We start from the raw sequence: 16,852 nt of genomic DNA on the forward strand, positions 1-16,852 counted from the left end.
TCAGTACTGCTGCTTTCAAAATGCTGACGTGCTAAGGACTCTATGTTGAGAGTAGAGAATAAGAGGATGTTGATTTGGCAGGAATCACAGCGGTTATTCAATAATTTATACCTGTAAGTATAAATACAACATAAGAGAACCAAAGCCTACATAAACAAGAGTTCAATGAAAAAAAGTGGTAGAATGACATTTTTTGAGGCTCAAATAAAGAACATGTTAAGGCTCAATAGAAAACAACAGTGGAATAAGAATAGATACATAAATTAATGGAACAGTCCAGAAATAGACACATACAGATACAGTAAGTCGGTTTCTGACAAGGATATCAAGTAAGTTCAAGGGAGAAAGAGCTAGAAGGTCTGGCTGTACCTGGGGGGTGGAGAATGCAATCCTGAGCTCATGCCGCACCAAAAATGATTCACAATGGACCGACGCTGTGTTTAGTTAAGCTGTGAATGAGGCTGAAACTTAAGCCCGTTGTTGGCGGCTTTATGGGGAGGAAGCCCCTGGAGGAGCAGAAGCCAGAGGGGCAGGGAGGGGGGCCCCGGGACAGGCAAGCAGGGAGCCGAGGGTGGCTGGCCAGCAGGACAGCACTGAGTGCAGGAGGAGCAGCCTCCAGCCCTGGAGACCTGTGCCAACACATCTCTGTTATTAAGCCAAAAAAGAAAATAAAAAAGGAACAGAAGCCTAAATAAAAGCTAAAATTAGAAAATTTCTAAAAGAAAACATAGAAGGAAACCCTCATGACCTTGGGATGGGCACAGAGTTCATAGGACGCACTAGCACTGACCATAAAACAAAAAGTTGATGAACTGAACTTCATTAAAATGAAAACTTCTGCCCTTAAAAATACATGTCGAAGAAAATGAAAAGCCAATCCACAGACTGGGACATAATACTATCAACATACACACTGACAAAGGACTTGTATCCAGAAAATATAAAGAACCCTTACAACTCAGTAACAACACGCCAACCCAGTATTACAAAAGGGCAAAGATTTAAACTTTACAAAAGAAGACATGCTAATGGCCAACAAGCCCACGAAAAGACACTCAACACCAGCAGCCACAAGGAAATACAAAGTTTGACCACTACGAGGTCCTATCTTTCCCCCACTCCACTGGCTAGAAGGAAAAGCGCTGACAACATGAGGTGAGTGTGCAATGGAGCGACTGGACTCTCACACATTGCTAGTGAAACGGCAAAATGGACAGTCACTTTGGAAAACAGCTCGGCAGTTTCTTATAAAGTTAAACATGATCCTTCCCTAAGACTCAGCAGTACTACTCCTGGGCATTTACCCAACTAGAAGTGAAAACGCAAGTCTATGCACAGACTTGTACATGAACGGTGATAGCAGTTTCATTCACAATAGACCCAAATTGGAAGCAAATCAGGTGTCCTTATCAGGGGCACAGGTAACACCACTGTTGTGCACGCTCGTCCCATCAGCAGGAGCTGGACATTCAAGGCGGTCAACAAAAGTCCATCTCTTACTCCGGCTGACATATTAAGTAGCACAGTCCTAGTTCCGGGGGCATAGTTAATTTCTTTAACCCAAATAGTTTGAGCTAATAAGTAATAGTTATAGATAATTGCTTTAGACTTTCTTTAACCAAGCAGCAGGGAGTCTGCACCAGTGCCGACACTTCATGTCACATGGGAATTAATGGGAGAGGCGAAATAAACTAAATACATGCTAAAAGAAAACACAGCCTGATTTCCAGGGATACCACTGGGGATGGTTTACAGGCCTGAGAAATCTTAGGTTATGGTTATGAAATGACTTCTAATTTCTTCTCATAATACTTCTAATTATTCTTGCATGTTTCATGGTGATTTGATGGCCACTGTCCAGAGCCTCCAATGCTTCTTCGATAGCCACTTGTACAGTACTTGGACATTGTATGAGCTAGGTTCTCCAGAGAGACAGAACCAGCAGGAAATATCCATAGATATAAAATTTATAAAAGTGTCTCATGTAATCGTGGGAACATAAAGTTCAGAATCCACAGGGCAGGCTGTGAAGCTGAGGACTCTGATGGAGGGTCTGGACAAAGTCCACAGGAGAGACTCACCAGCCAAAACAGGAAGTGAAACTGTCTCTTCTGAATCCTCCTTAAAAGGCTTCCAGTGATTAGATTAAGCATCACTCACTGCAGAAGACACTTCCCTTGGTTGACTTCAAATGGAATCAGCTGTGCATGCAGCCAATGTGATCATGATTTAATTCTATGAAATGTCCTCCTAGTGACAGGCCAGCACTTGCACAACCAGACAAATGGGCACCACCACCTGGCCAAGCTGACACACGAACCCGACATGACAGCCCACCCCTTGTCAACTTGGCAGCTGTACACATCATCTTAAGCCATACTTAATTTCTAAATAGAAACAATAAAAGACACATTTTTTCCTCTCCTAACAATATTCAATTGTCCCATGTACAACCAGAAACACATTATATCTCCCCAGAATAGGGTGCAAGTCCTTGGGTAATATTCATTCTTAAACTTGATATTTTACAACTTAAAATACTATAACAGGAACAAAACAGCATTACAGTCCTCGTTTCTGTAACTGATCACATGATCGTAGTTCATATTTATCACTACTTTCTTCCACTACGCATTCCATGTTCCCTTTACCCTCAGCAAGCACTTCAGCTGGCCGTGGTTCTTTGCCTGGTGGGGTGACCCAAACCTTCATTCCTGAAGTTTCAGAGCCATTGGTAGTTGTGCTGGTATGACAGGAAGTATACCCCCTAGAAAAGCCATGTTTTAATCTAAATCCCATTTCATAAAGGCAGAGTAATCCCTATTCAATACTGTATGTTTGAAACTGTAATCAGAGCATCTCCCTGGAGATGTGATTTAATCAACAGTGGTTGTTAAACTGGATTAGGTGATGACATGTCTCCACCCATTTGGGTGGGTCCTGATAAGTTTCTGGAGTCCTATATAAGAGGAATCATTTTGGAGAATAAAAGAGATTCAGAGAGAGCAGAGCAGAACAACATAGCCAGGAGAAGCAGAGTCTACCAGCCAGCAACCTGTGGAGATGAAGAAGGAAAATGCCTCCTGGGGAGCTTCATGAACCAGGAAGCCAGGAGAAGAAGCTAGCAGATGATGCTATGTTCGCCATGTACCCTTACAGATGAGAGAGGAACCCTGACCATGTTCGCCATATGCCTTTCCACTTGAGAGAGAAACCCTGAACTTCATCGGCCTTCTTGAATCAAGGTATCTTTCCCTGGATGCCTTAGATTGAACATTTTTATAGACTTGCTTTAACTGGGACATTTTCTCAGCCTTAGAACTGTAAACTAGCAATCTATTAAATTCCCCTTTTTAAAAGCCATTCTGTTTCTGGTATATTGCATTCCGGCAGCTAGCAAACTAGAACAGTAGTTCTGCCTGGATTGGATTGTTGCAGTTTTGGTAGTAGTACTAAAAGACGCCCTAGGGGATCTTTCAGAGTTTTCCTGGATTACAGGAGTAGGACTGCAAGAGTGTAGTTGCAGTCCTATTTCCCCCGATAGTCAGGGTCAGTCACCCCAGACAATAATATAATCCCCTTCCTGGCTTGTTGATCCAGAGGCATGAGTAGCCCAAAGTGACCAGGTGGCAGTCTTAGGTTCCAGTTCAATGGAATCATTGCTGTTTCTCCTGGTGGAAGCACTCCCCTTTAGAAACTAAAACCTGTAGACCAGCAGAGCTCAAGGTCGCAGGGACAGGAAGCAAAAATTTTCCTAGTGATTGCTGGGGATAATGATGAGTGGTGCCACTCCCATTTCCACCCCTTGGTTCCTGGACCCATGGATCTTGGCTATGGGAGAAACAGCACTACACAGCAGATGCTGATTCAGAGCATACACAGCTTCCTGGAGAAACTACCCCAGCCCTTCAAGGTGTTGCCACCTAGTTGGCACTGTAATTGAGTTTTCAAAAGGCCATTCCACTGTTCTATCAATCCAGCTGCCTCTGGAAGATGGGGAACATGGTAAGAACAGGGAATTCCATGAGCATGTGCCCTTTCCCGCACTTCATTTGCTGTGAAGTGTGTTCCTTGATCAGAAGCAATGCTGTGTGGAATACCATGATGATGGATAAGGCATTCTATAAGACCACAGATGGTAATTTTGGCAGAAGCATTGCGTGCAGGGAAAGCAAACCCATATCCAGAGTATGTGTCTACTCCAGTTAGAACAAATCTCTGCCCCTTCCATGAAGGGAGTGGTCCAATGTAATCAACCTGCCACCATGTAGCAGGCTGGTCACCTCGGGGAATGGTGCCATATCAGGGGCTGAGTGTGGGTCTCTGCTGCTGGCAGATTGGGCACTCAGCAGTGGCTATAGCCAGGTCAGCCTTGGTGAGTATTAGTCCAGGTTGCTGAGCTCGTGCATAACCTCCATCCATACCACCAGGACCACTTTGTTCGAGTCCATTGGGCAATGACAGTAGTTGCTGGGGAAAGAGGCTAGCTGGTATCCACAGAACGAGTCATGTTATCCACTTGATTATTAAAACCTTCCTCTGCTGAAGTCACCCTCTGGTGTGCATTCACATGGGATGCAAATATCTTCATGTTTTTAGTGCACTCAGAAAGGTCTATCCACACACCTCTTTCCCAGACCTCTTTGTCACCAATTTTCCAATCATGCTCTTTCCAAGTCCCTGACCATCCAGCCAAACCATTAGCAACAGCCCATGAGTCAGTATGCAAATGTACTTCTGGCCATTTCTCCTTCCAAGCAAAACGAACAACTAGGTGCACTGCTCAAAGTTCTGCCCACTAGGAGGATTTCCCCTCACTACTGTCCTTCAAGGACACCCCAGAAAGGCGTTAGAATGCTGTAGCTGTCCACTTTCGGGTGGTACCTGCACATTGTGCCAAACCACCTATAAACCAGGCCTGATTTTTCACTTCCTCAGACAATTTACTGTAAGGAACTTGTCATGGTCAGGTTCATGTGTCAACTTGGCCAAGTGGTGGTACCTGCTTGTCTGGTGGGGCAAGTGTGGGCCTGTCTGTGGCAATGAGGACATTTCATATAATTAAATCATGATCATGTCAGCTACATCCACAGCTGATTCCATTTGTAATCAGCCAAGGGGCGTGTCTTCTGCAATGAGTGATGCTTAATCTAATCACTGGAAGCCTTTTAAGGAGGATTCAGAAGAGACAGGCTCTCTTCCTGCATTGGCTGGCAAGCATCTCCTGTGGAGTTCGTCCACACTCTCCATTGCAATTGTCGGCTTCACAGCCTGCCCTGTGGATTTTGGATTCTGCATTCCCATGGTCATGTGAAACACTTTGATAAATTTTATATTTGCGAGTGTTCCCTGTTGATTCTGTTTCTCTAGAGAACCCTAACTAATACAGAACTCCCCAAGAGGCCATAGCTCTGGTCTGGCAAAGAGAAGGTAATGTGGCAGGAGTGGAGACCATGGGCATTTGGGCCACTTTCTCATGTAACTTACTTGTACCTTCAGGATCTGCTCTGGCTCTATCTCATATATACAATTTCCATTTTATGATAGAGTGCTACTGTGCACACCCAACTTTATTTTGGTGGGTCAGACACCACCCAGCTCATGATAGGCAACTCAGTTCTCACGGTAATTTGGTGGCCCATGGTTAAGCATTCAGTCTCTACTAAGGCCCAGTAGCAGGCCAAAAGCTTTTTCTCAAAAGAAGAGTAGTTATCTGCAGGAGATGGTAAGGCTTTGCTCCAAAATCCTAAGGGTCTGCACTGTGATTCTCCAATGGGGGCCTGCCAAAGGCTGCAGACAGTGTCTCTCTTTGCAACTGACACTTCCAGCACCATTGGATCTGCTGGATCATACAGCCCAAGTGGCAGAGCAGCTTGTACAGAAGCCTGGACCTGTCGCAGAGCCATCTCTTGTTCAGGTCCCAACTCAAAATTAGCAGCTTTTCTGGTCATTCAATAAATGGGCTGGAGTAGCACACCCAAATAAGGAATATGTTGTCGCCAAAATCCAAAGAGACCAACTAGGCATTGTGCCTCTTTTTGGTCATAGGAGGGACCAGATACAGCAACTTATCCTTCTCCTTAGAAGGGATATTTTGACACGCCCCATACCATGGACACCTAGAAATTTCACTGAGGTGGAAGGCCCCTGTGTGTTTTTGTTGGCTTTATCTCCCATCCTCTGACACTCAAATGCCTTACCAATAAGTCTAGAGTAGTTGCTACTTCTTGCTCACTAGGTCCAATCAACATGATATCAGCAATATAATGGACCAGTGTGATGTCTTGTAGGAGGGAGAAACAATCAAGGTCCATGTGGACAAGATTATGACATAGGGCTGGAGAGTTTATATGCCCTTAAGGTAGGACAGTAAAAGTATATTGCTGACCTTGCCAGCTGAAAGCAAACTGTTTCTGGTGGTCCTTACTAACACCTATTGAGAAAAAAGTGTTTGTCTGATCAATAGCTGCATACCAGCATTGATTTGCTCAAGCAATGATACCACATCCTGAACAGCAACTGCAATTGAAGTTACCACCTGGTTGAGCTTACGATAATCCACTATCATCCTCCAAGACCCATCTGTTTTCTGTGCAGGCCAAATAGGAGAGTTGAATGAGGATGGGTGGTGGGAATCACCACCCCTGCATCCTTCAAGTCCTTAAGAGTGGCAGTAATCTCTGCAATCCCTCCAGGAATCTGGTATTGCTTCTGATTTACTATTTGGTATGTAGGGGCAGTTCTAATGGCTTCCACTTGGCCTTTCCCACCATAATAGCCCTCACTCCATGAGGTAGAGAGCCAATGTGGGGATTCTGCTAGTTGCTCAGAATGTCTATACCAATTATACATTCTGGTACTGGGGAAATAACTACAGAATGGGCCTGGGGGCCCACTGGACCCACTGTGAGACTGACCTGAGCTAAAACTCCATCGATCACTGCCCTCCCTAATCCCCCACACTGACTGGTGGACCAGAGTGACCTTTTGGGTCCCCTGGAATTAATGTCACTTCTGAACCAGTGTCTAATAATCCCCAAAATATCTGATCATTTCCTTTTCCCCAATGCACAGTTATCCTGAAAAAAGGCATAGGTGTCCTTGGGGAAGGCTTGGAGAAAGATTAACAGTATAAATTTTGGGAAGTGTAACAGGGTCCTCACTCAAAGGGACCTAGCTTCCCCCTCATTCAAGGGGCTCTGGGTCTGTAAACTGTCTCAAGTCTGGAAATTGATTAAGCGGCTGTGACTCTCTGCTGTTTGTAATTCAAGTTAGACTTCTGTTCACTTGACCTAGAACTCCTTTTTTATACAGCTCAAACACGAATTTAGTAGACTGCCCATCTACTGTACTTCTAAGTAGCCCATGATTTACTAGCCAATGCCACAAATCTCTACGAGTCAGATTATTTTGACTTCTGCTTTGTGTCTGCTGTCTAACATGATAGCCACTCTTGGTCAGAGTCAAGGTTTAGTCAGGAATCAGGATCAGAACTCAGAAATTCTTCTTCCTAAATCCAGGAGTCTTCCCACTGGGCGGCCCTGAGCTGCGGCAAAGCAGGGCAGACATACCTAGGGGGTGGGGTGAGGAGGCCTAGGCCAGGCCTTCCAGTCCAAAGGCCTTTATGGGTCAGTGAGGGCCAAGAGGGCTAGGGGATCATAGCCTGCCTGAGTTCCTCTTCTCTGAACCTACTTTAGGCTTGAGCATCTAACTGGACAGGTGCAGTAAGAGTCTAGACTGCAGATGTCGATTCAGAAGTGAGCAGTGAAAGGTGGCATGTGAAGCTCAGGGCTCTCAGAGGAACATGAAGAGTTAGGAAAGTGGGTGGTGAGGTGGTGGCACTGGTCTCAGGCACCGAATATCCCAAAATGAGGGAAAGGAAAAGAATGAGGCCAATGACAAGAATGAGGAGAAGCTGCAGCTATGATGATATGGGAAGTGTGAGCAAACGAGCACGACGAGACGGGAGGGCCAGGCGCGCACGCACAATGAGACTGTACCACACTAATTTAACCTGTATGGTCAGTTTATTTAAACAACATAATGACATGGAACCTAGAATAGGGAATGAGATCTTGTCATTCTGTAGAGGTTAATGTGATAGCCCAATACATCTCAGAGTATTTGAGGCAGAAAATAAAAAAGTGTTTACACAGGCCCTGGGCTGGTTTGAAAAGATTTATGTACCCTAGAAAAGCCATGCTTTAGTCCTAATCCAATCTTGTGGGAGCAACCGTTTCTTCTAATTCCTATTCAGTACCAAAGATTGGAAACTTTAGGTTATCTCCATGGAGATGCGACTCACCCAATTGTGGGTATTAACTTTTGAATAGAGGGACGTGTGACTCCACCCATTTCACTTAGGCCTTGATTTAGTTTACTGGAATCCTTTAAAAGAAGAAACATTTAGGAGAATGCTTCAGAATGATGAGAGAACCACAGAGTCCACCAGCCAATGACCTCTGGAGATGAAGAAGGAAAAACACCCCTGGGGGAGCTTCATGAAGCAAGAGGCCTGGAGAGAAAGCTAGCAGATGCCATGTTCACCATGTGCCTTTCCAGTTGAGAGAGAAACCCTGAACTTCATCAGCCTTTCTTGAGTGAAGGTAACCTCTTGTTGGTGCCATAATTTGGATATTTTTATAGACTTGCTTAAATTGGGAAATTTTCTCAGCCTTAGAACTGTAAACTAGCAATTTTCCTTTTTAAATGCCATTCTAGTTCTGGTATATCGCATTCTGGCAGCTAGAACAGGCCCCTTGAGGGACTGGGGGGAAATGTGGAAATATTAAACTTACTCACCTGGGGAATTCCTGATATTCTTCACAAGCATTCGGGACTCCCAATTTAATAAGTCAAGCCCTTGATCTTGGGGCCTGCCCGTACAAAACCTATTCCTATAAAGGAGAAGCTAAGGCTACTTATAATTATCTAAGAGTCAGAGAACCTTTCTGTTGCTTAGATGTGACCTCTAAATAAACTCACTACCATTCCCCCTAAGTGGGACATGACTCCCAGGGATGAGCCTGGCCCTGGTATCATGGGATTGAGAATGCCTTCTTGACCAAAAAGGGGGAAAGAAATGAAACAAAACACAGTTTCAGGGATTGAGAGATTTCCAATAGAGTTAAGAGATCATTCTGGAGGTTATTTGTATGTATTATATATACTCCTTTTTAGTTTCTAGCATATTAGAGAAGCTAGAAGGGAATACCTGAAATTGCTGAACTGTAATGCAGTAGACTGGATTCCTGATGATGATAATGAAACTGCACAATTTTTATTGTGTGACTGTGGGATTGTGAAAACCTTGAGAATGGCATTCAGCTTTATCCAGTTTATAGGCAGATGACTAATAAAATAAAGACTACATAGATGGGGAGAGGAAGATGGAATGTTTTGGGTGTTCTTTTTTATTTTTTTCTTGGAGTAATGAAAATGTTCTAAAATTAATTCTGGTGATGAATGCTCAACTATATAATGACACTGTGAGCCACTTATTGTTTACTTTGGATGGATTATTTGATATGTGAATACATCTCAGTAAAATCGCATTTAAAATGGTACCATGACTGGCGGTACACACATCTGATGCCTCTCAGCACAGCACACGTCGCATCTCTGCTTCTCTAGGGCACTGGCCAACACCGTGAGCGAGAAGAGGCCCACACCCAACCAGCTCTCAGGCGCTGGCCAACACTGTGAGCGAGAAGAGGACCACACCCAACCAGCCGTGGTTCCAGGGCTTTAACTCCACATAACAAAAACGCATCGGTTAGGATCGTCGAGGTGTAAGATACATAATAAGTAACCCCACACAACATCATTTGTGACATATTTGTAGATTTTTTTAGTTTAAAAAAATAGTTTCAATAATGGGAATCAGTGTGTTCCAGGGGCAAAATAAGAAAATACTCAAGCATTCCAAATTCCAAACAATCTCAAAATCAAATTGACTTTCTACTTTTTGCTTGAAGTAAAAGAGTCAGGACCAAAAACAGCTGATTTGCTCTGAAAAATCTCCTATGTTAATGTCTGGGATAAAATATTGGTTCTTTAAGCTTCTTATTAGGGAAATATTAAAACATATCCATAAGAAGACAAAATGAAATATTAACCTGACCTCAGTCTCAGGCGTCATCATTCAACTTCATCAGTTACCAACTCGTGACCCATCTTGTTTCATCTATATTACTTTGCTTTTTCCTAAATAGCATGTCATTTTATCTCCAAACATTTCAGTAAAAAGTCATGATTTTGATTTGAACATTGCTAGAATTTGTGGAGTTTTGTGTTCTATTTTTCATTGCCTTTAATTGTGAATACTTATGTTACTGAAAGAGAGGAAAATGGTATTTATTAAAAGCAAGAAGAAGAAAATTTACATTTTTTAGTCCTTCTGGAACTTCTAATACCTAAGTACAGTTGCAAACTTTTCTCTTCCACTGAACAAGGAGACAAAATACTGTTATTTAGTTTAATAAACACTAACTGAACATTAGCGACGGGTCTGCTGGAGGTACAAAAATCAGTAAAACAAAGATCCTATCTCTACAATGGTAAAAAAGCACATGAACAGGTCATGTCGGTATAACACGGTGAAGGTGAGGACAGCGGTATTCACAGGGTACTATGGAAATGAGAATAAGGGCACTTGGAGCAAATCAGGCCCCAAGAAAGTCTTCCAGGAAGAGACGACATTTGAGTGACTGCTAAGATGCTGGGAAAGTGATTTATTACAAGAAGTCCCACCTCACGTTCCCTTCAGTTAGCCGCTGGGGACTAGGTGGGGAAGGCCCTTCAGCATTCGTCTAGACGGGCGGTGGAGCCGAAACTCTGCAAACAGCCACTGCACAGTGTCCTGTGGGGAATGCTCAGAGGAAGAAGGTCTGGTATTTACCCTCAAGGACAGAAGAACCCAGATTACGCTCCCTGTAGTGAGAATGTCCATCAGAGCTTAAAACAAAAGCAAAAACATGGAGGTATACTGTGAGGACAGGCTGAAATCCAATTATTCCATAAACTCATCCTTCCCTGACCTGGCCTGAGGTGAGGCCCGGCTGCTACTGCAGCCATGGACCTGTGAGTCGTGTCACTTCACCAGGCGAACAGGGAGGGCTGTAAAGGGGACACTTGCTGGAAATGTCACACTTATCAACAGACCGGAGAGGAGTCTTTGAATATTCGCCCTGGAGCTAAGGAAAGCGTTGTTTTCACAATACTCACACACATGGAAACAGATGATAGTAAATACATCAATAAAATCAGCCATTAGTAAAAAGCACTTGAAATAACTTCTGTCCCTCGTGAGCAGTAGAAAATATCACTCATCGGGCAGAGCCAGCTGCGTTCTGTCCCGAAGGCTGAGAGCACTTCCCACCTCGCTTACCCAGCGTTTAGGTTCTATTGTGCAGCAATGCGATGAGTTGTTCATGAGTCACCTTTCCTCCAGATTATAAATCCCCGAGGGCAGGGCCTGAATTTATGCACCCTGGGATTTAGACTCCATCCCTACATCTAGGATGAAGGTTTACTGAATGAACAAATGGATGATTTGTTACATAACTTTTAATAAAATCAAGGCACTATAAAGCATTAAACAAAAGTTTAAAAACCTCAACTAAACCATAAGCGACTTTGTTATTTCAAGAACAGATTCTCCTCTCCTTTGCCTGGCACTCAAAGCCTGCACCCGGCCACAATCCACCGTCTCAATCTGATTTTTCTCTTCTACTCCCTCCTCTTAGTTCCTGTGCACGAATTACTCTCTCTTTCTGGTAAGCTCTGTGCTTTTTCATCGCTGTGCTTTAACTCAGTAATCCCTAAACGTTTTAGATTATGCAGCCTTGTCTGTATAACATATTTGAGGATACTTATTTAACACTGTACTAATATGCTTATTACTAAGCAGTAATAGAAGAAAATAGATATTTTAAACAAATGAGGTAAAAATACATAAATAGAAGCTTTCATCTTTTCTTCTTACCATGCATTGTCCTGCATGCACTCCACTTTGAAAGTTGCTAATTCACATGAACAGAAAACACTTCATAGGCTTTTGTGAGAATTAACTGGATATATGTAAAATGCTTAGAACTGGGCAGTCACAGAGGAAGCACTATAAATGTCAGCTACATCATCACATCACCGATACATCAGCAATGTCCCCGCACCTATTCCCTTCCCCATTCCCAAGGCTGAAGCCCTCAAAGGCCAAGGTCAAGTGCTGGCAGGGCATCAAATCAAGGCTATCAGAGTTTAGAAGAAAGCCATGTTCAAGAAACCAAAACAGAGCTGGAACAGAAAAAGATTAAAGATGAGTTTATAGAAAATGATGCCAATGAAAATTCCTAATTCTTAACCCCAAGAAAAAAGAAGATATCCAAGAAAGGAAATATGATACTTTCCCTGGCTCTATCGTACACAATGTTTGCATAGGAATACTAATACAAATAGTGGCTGCTAATCTAACAAAAATTGTGATATAATTCCATGGGAAAGATGGGGCATTATAACAGCCCCCAAATCCTCAATTTTAGTTAGCATAAGTCTAAAAGATATTCATCATAATTAGAAGTTTAGGCATGTTACCTTAAAACTTATAAATATCAGAAGAAACAGCTGAACTATTTCAAAGGGATTGACTCTGAGGAGTGGGATTGGAAAGAACCTTTCAGTACTATTTAATTTTAAAGATTTTGTACATGTATTATATTGATCACATTTTGAAAACAAAGGTATTTATTTTTAATTTTAACATTAAAAGCCCTCCACTTGAAAACAGCAAGTTGAGCACATAAGCAACCGACCTATTCTTCTCTGGAACTCCACTAAAAGTGACAGAGAAAAGCTTTAGAGAAGCACGGATATTGCCCTAAAAAGAAAGAAAAGAAGAGAAAAAGAAGAAGAAAAAGGGAAAAGAATGGACAAAAAGAAAAACAATTAATCCAAGAGTTCCGGTAAACAAATTTCAGGACCACCGCCATGCAGAAGGCTCCACGGGGGGCTTTGTGTATCTGAGGAGGTTAAACAACTGCAGGAGAGCTTGGGGATGACGCCATGAAAGGCAGACAGAAAACTGAGCAAAGAAGAAAACAAGACAACTATAAATTCCAGGAAAAACAAAACTCGAGAGAAAAGGGAATCAAGACTAGTTGAGGGCTCAACTGCCAGCAGCGACTGTGTCATCTTAAAGCAACAGAATATTCTCTAGCCAAAGCTGAGCATAAGCCCAGCGGGAGAAAGCGGGCTTGGGAGCAGGCGCGGTATTGGAATAAACGAAAGACAGCAACATCACCATCTTCCATTATTACTAGATAATGGCTAAACGCAAGAGGGCAAACATGTTCCTCAGAGCTATAGGAGAAAATACAAAAATAAAGAGATAAAAAGACTGGCTTGAAGGGGTGGGAAGCAGGAGATGGGAGCTGAGCAGGATTGTTTTTCTCAACAAACCTCGTAAAAACCACTGAGTCTTTCAGCTATGTCCATGTATAACTGACAGAGAGGGAGAAAACAGAGTGGAAGGGACTGATCTGAGGTTTCACTGCAGCAGCTCCTCCCGGCCGAGTCTTCCCGGCAGCAGGCCGGACGCAGGGCTGAGCTGAGTCTGAGGCCCGCGTGCGGGTCAGGCCTCTTCCCTCCACCGTGAAGCCCTTCTCTGAGCTCCTTCACCCTTCACACAGGCTTGCTCTATGGCACTTCCTACTTTTCATCTTCTCACCATTCTTTTATAAGGGTCTTGCTCCCCAGTTTAGTTCCCTGTAAACCACAACTCTTCAGATTGCACCTGGGCAGGGGCTCTCGCTCCTGGGTCTGAGAGAATCTGCACACGTGTGTGTAAGGACAACGCCCCACGTGAGCTGATGTTGTAATTACCAGGCGCCTGCCCTACGAGGACGGAGGGCCATGGAGGTGGGATTACATTTCAATCAGTCCTTAATCTCTTATAAAATTGGGCTGTACGCGACATTTGAGGATCTAAATATAAATATTAACTTAGTAGCATTAATGACCTTTTTTTTTGCATGGGCAGGCTCGGGGACTCGAACCCGGGTCTCTAGCACAGCAGACAAGATTAATGACCTTTTTTAATGACTCCTTAAATATTCGTTTTCAAGTCCAATTAAAATCAGACTTTCTCTTCATCACTAACCACAGTGTGACGTGGATTAATTCAAAGGTTCCATTTACCGGGTTATATAAAGTGCCCCTGAGTTTACTGGCTTTACGTCAACATGAAGGCCTCAGGGGATTTCTGAACTGCTGAGATAAGCCCCGTGCCCGACTGCAGTTACGTCCCGCAGCACCCAGGCGTCAGAGGGGCCCGGGGTCCCCAGTTCTTACCTGTGACACGGCAGCAAACAGGTAGACAGCTACGAAGGTCAGAGTTAGAGATGTGTGGCCACTTTTCATCAGATGTATAGTGTACAGGAAAATTAAATGTCCAGGAATCACTAAAAGCAGTAGAACCTGGGCAGACTTACTATTTACTCCTATAATATAAAATTAAAAGTTGTTAAAATCATATTTTGGTTAACAAATTTGATTAACCAAAACTGTGACAATAAGTCACAGTTATGAAAATTTGAGTCTTATTTTCTAATTACTATACTGCCAGCATCACATAAAATTCAATTGCTAAAATTAAATTCCAACTTTTTACAATTCACTTAATTCTTTAAAATTCCTACTACTTATGTTATACAATTAAATTAAAGATAATTGAATAAATGATAATTGCTGTGAAGAACATTACTATCAGACTTTAATATTCATCATAAAACAGGGAAAGCAGAAGATAAAACAGAAAGTTCTTAAAGTATTGGAATGTTTTCATTTTTATTCTTAATTATTCCTTGTGGTAGTTAGACTCAGTTGTCAACTTGGCCAGATGAAGGCACCTAGTTCTGCTGCTGTGGACACGAGCCAATGGTATGTGAACCTCATCTGTTCCTGATTCCATCTGCAGTCGGCTAGGAGGCGGTATCTGCTGCAATGAATGATGTTTGACTTAATTGGCTGGTGCTTAAATGAGAGACTCAACGTAGCACAGCCTAAGCAGCTCAGCAACCTCATCTCAGCACTCGCAGCTCAGCCCAGGCCTTTGGAGATGCAGAAAGGAATCACCCCGGGAAAAGTTGTTGGAACCCAGAGGTCTGGAGAGAAGGCCAGCAGAGACCATCCTGTGCCTTCCCACATAAGAAAGAACCTCAGTGGAAAATTAGCCGCCTTTCCTCTGAAGAACTAACAAAACAAATTCCTTTTATTAAAAGCCAATCCATCTCTGGTGTGTTGAGTTCCGGCAGCTAGCAAACTAGAATATTCCTTTACAGTTCTATCCCTCATTTACAAGGCTGAGCATTTCTGATCTTCATTCAAATGTCACTAACCACATTTCTTTCCATGAGGAAAAAAAGTGACACGATTTGTGAGGTTTGGAAATTGTGGTGTTGGTTTTTGGTGATCATATATGCCTTGATGTAACTGTTCCTTATAACAAATGCTAACCCTTCTCATCCTGTTTGTTTGGGATCAAATGTCTACATTTAGAAAGGCCAGCAAGTTTAAGATAAAAAAAAGTGCATTATTTCCCTAAATCACCAAGAAATGCTTTCTTGTGTGCATCCAGTTCCTTTTTCCTGACTCCTAAAGGAGATATCCCAGGTAGAGGTTTTAAGAGAAGTCCCTCAACAGCTGTGGAATTAGTATAAATGACTTTCCTTCGCTGAGACCAGCTCTCAGGAACAGGAAAATTGCCCAATGCTCACAAACAGAAAAGTCCGACAAATGCTGCCACTGATCAGCTCAGAATACCCAAACCCACCCACACGTACCTGAGCCAAAGAAAGTCCGGCAGGGGCAGCAGCAGCCTGCGGGCTCGTCGGGCAGCTGGCCCGGGACGCTGCGCAGGTGCAGGTCGGTGGAGACGCGGCTGGCCTGAATGGCCACCAGGTTCCCGCCTATCCCTGGGTGGGGAAGGAAAGGCGGAGTGGTCAGCCTCCCGCTCACACAACACCCGCACACTCAGCTAAAGCCGCGTGCCTTCACACCGCATCCTGGCCAGTGAAAAAAGGCTTCTTCTCAAATGTTGATTTATTTAATGTCGAGGTAGATAGTCCAAAAACATGAACTAGTTATTATGCAGAGTCATTCATTATGTTCTCAAACCTGACCCCTTCTGAAGCAGGCCAGGAGCCAATCGTTTTTAAAGCTTGGCATCACAACTAAGGTATGAAACTAAGTAACAAAACCTTTCATGTTTTTAATTTACTGAGAACAAAATAGGCTGTATTTCTTCAACCCAGCAAGGCTTGAAATTTTTCTTTTCAGGTTACTATGGAAATTAATACAAGGCACTGAAAAAACCCAAACCTCCAGAAAATCATCTTTCAACCTAAATTATCATCTCATAAACTCTGGGAAAGAATAGTCTGTGCTAAGAGGAGAAATAAATTCCAAAGGGAGGTGAGCCCCTCTGAAGAGGGCAGGATGCCCCAACTTCCATGTGGGGCGGAATGTGAGAGAAAGAAGCAGTTGTCATGGAAGCAAGAAGGAGGAGGACAACTGAGTCTCAGAGTTTCAGCCAACAGGCTGGAGTGACCCTCACGACACTGGGACCCAGGCTCAAGGAGAGGCCACAGCCATCGCCAGCTGCTTTCCAGAAGCTTCCACTGGGCACTTGGGAGAGACCTGCCAGAGCCCAGCCGGGCCGGCGTCTCCAGTCCCCTCAGGTACAGCCGCCCCACCTGGGGAGCAACAGCTCCTTCCTCAAGCTGGAGCAGGAACCAAGCCAGAGCTGCCTGCTGCTGGGGGAGTGGATAAAACCTTCCTGCCGAGGCCACCCTGTGCT

The 16,852-nt window shown here is 43.6% G+C and overlaps 1 protein-coding gene across 10 annotated transcripts in view; it reads right to left on the reverse strand.

Moving 5' to 3' along the window:
- The window catches only part of SLC41A2 (solute carrier family 41 member 2), a 214,804-nt gene that overhangs the window by 81,256 nt on the left and 116,696 nt on the right, over nucleotides 1-16,852 (reverse strand). For 9 of the 10 annotated variants that reach the window (XM_077111887.1, XM_077111884.1, XM_077111882.1 and 6 more), the window contains 2 exons: nucleotides 15,837-15,968; nucleotides 14,347-14,495 (listed from right to left, as the gene is read on the reverse strand). In XM_077111887.1, the coding sequence (XP_076968002.1) occupies nucleotides 14,347-14,495; nucleotides 15,837-15,968 (281 nt within the window). Of the gene's footprint in view, nucleotides 1-8,700; nucleotides 10,957-14,346; nucleotides 14,496-15,836; nucleotides 15,969-16,852 lie in introns of those variants that run through there. The other variant, XM_077111890.1, reaches the window with a different exon arrangement.

This window comes from Tamandua tetradactyla, chromosome 7 (genome assembly GCF_023851605.1).
Source record: "Tamandua tetradactyla isolate mTamTet1 chromosome 7, mTamTet1.pri, whole genome shotgun sequence".
Taxonomy (NCBI): Eukaryota; Metazoa; Chordata; class Mammalia; order Pilosa; family Myrmecophagidae; genus Tamandua; species Tamandua tetradactyla.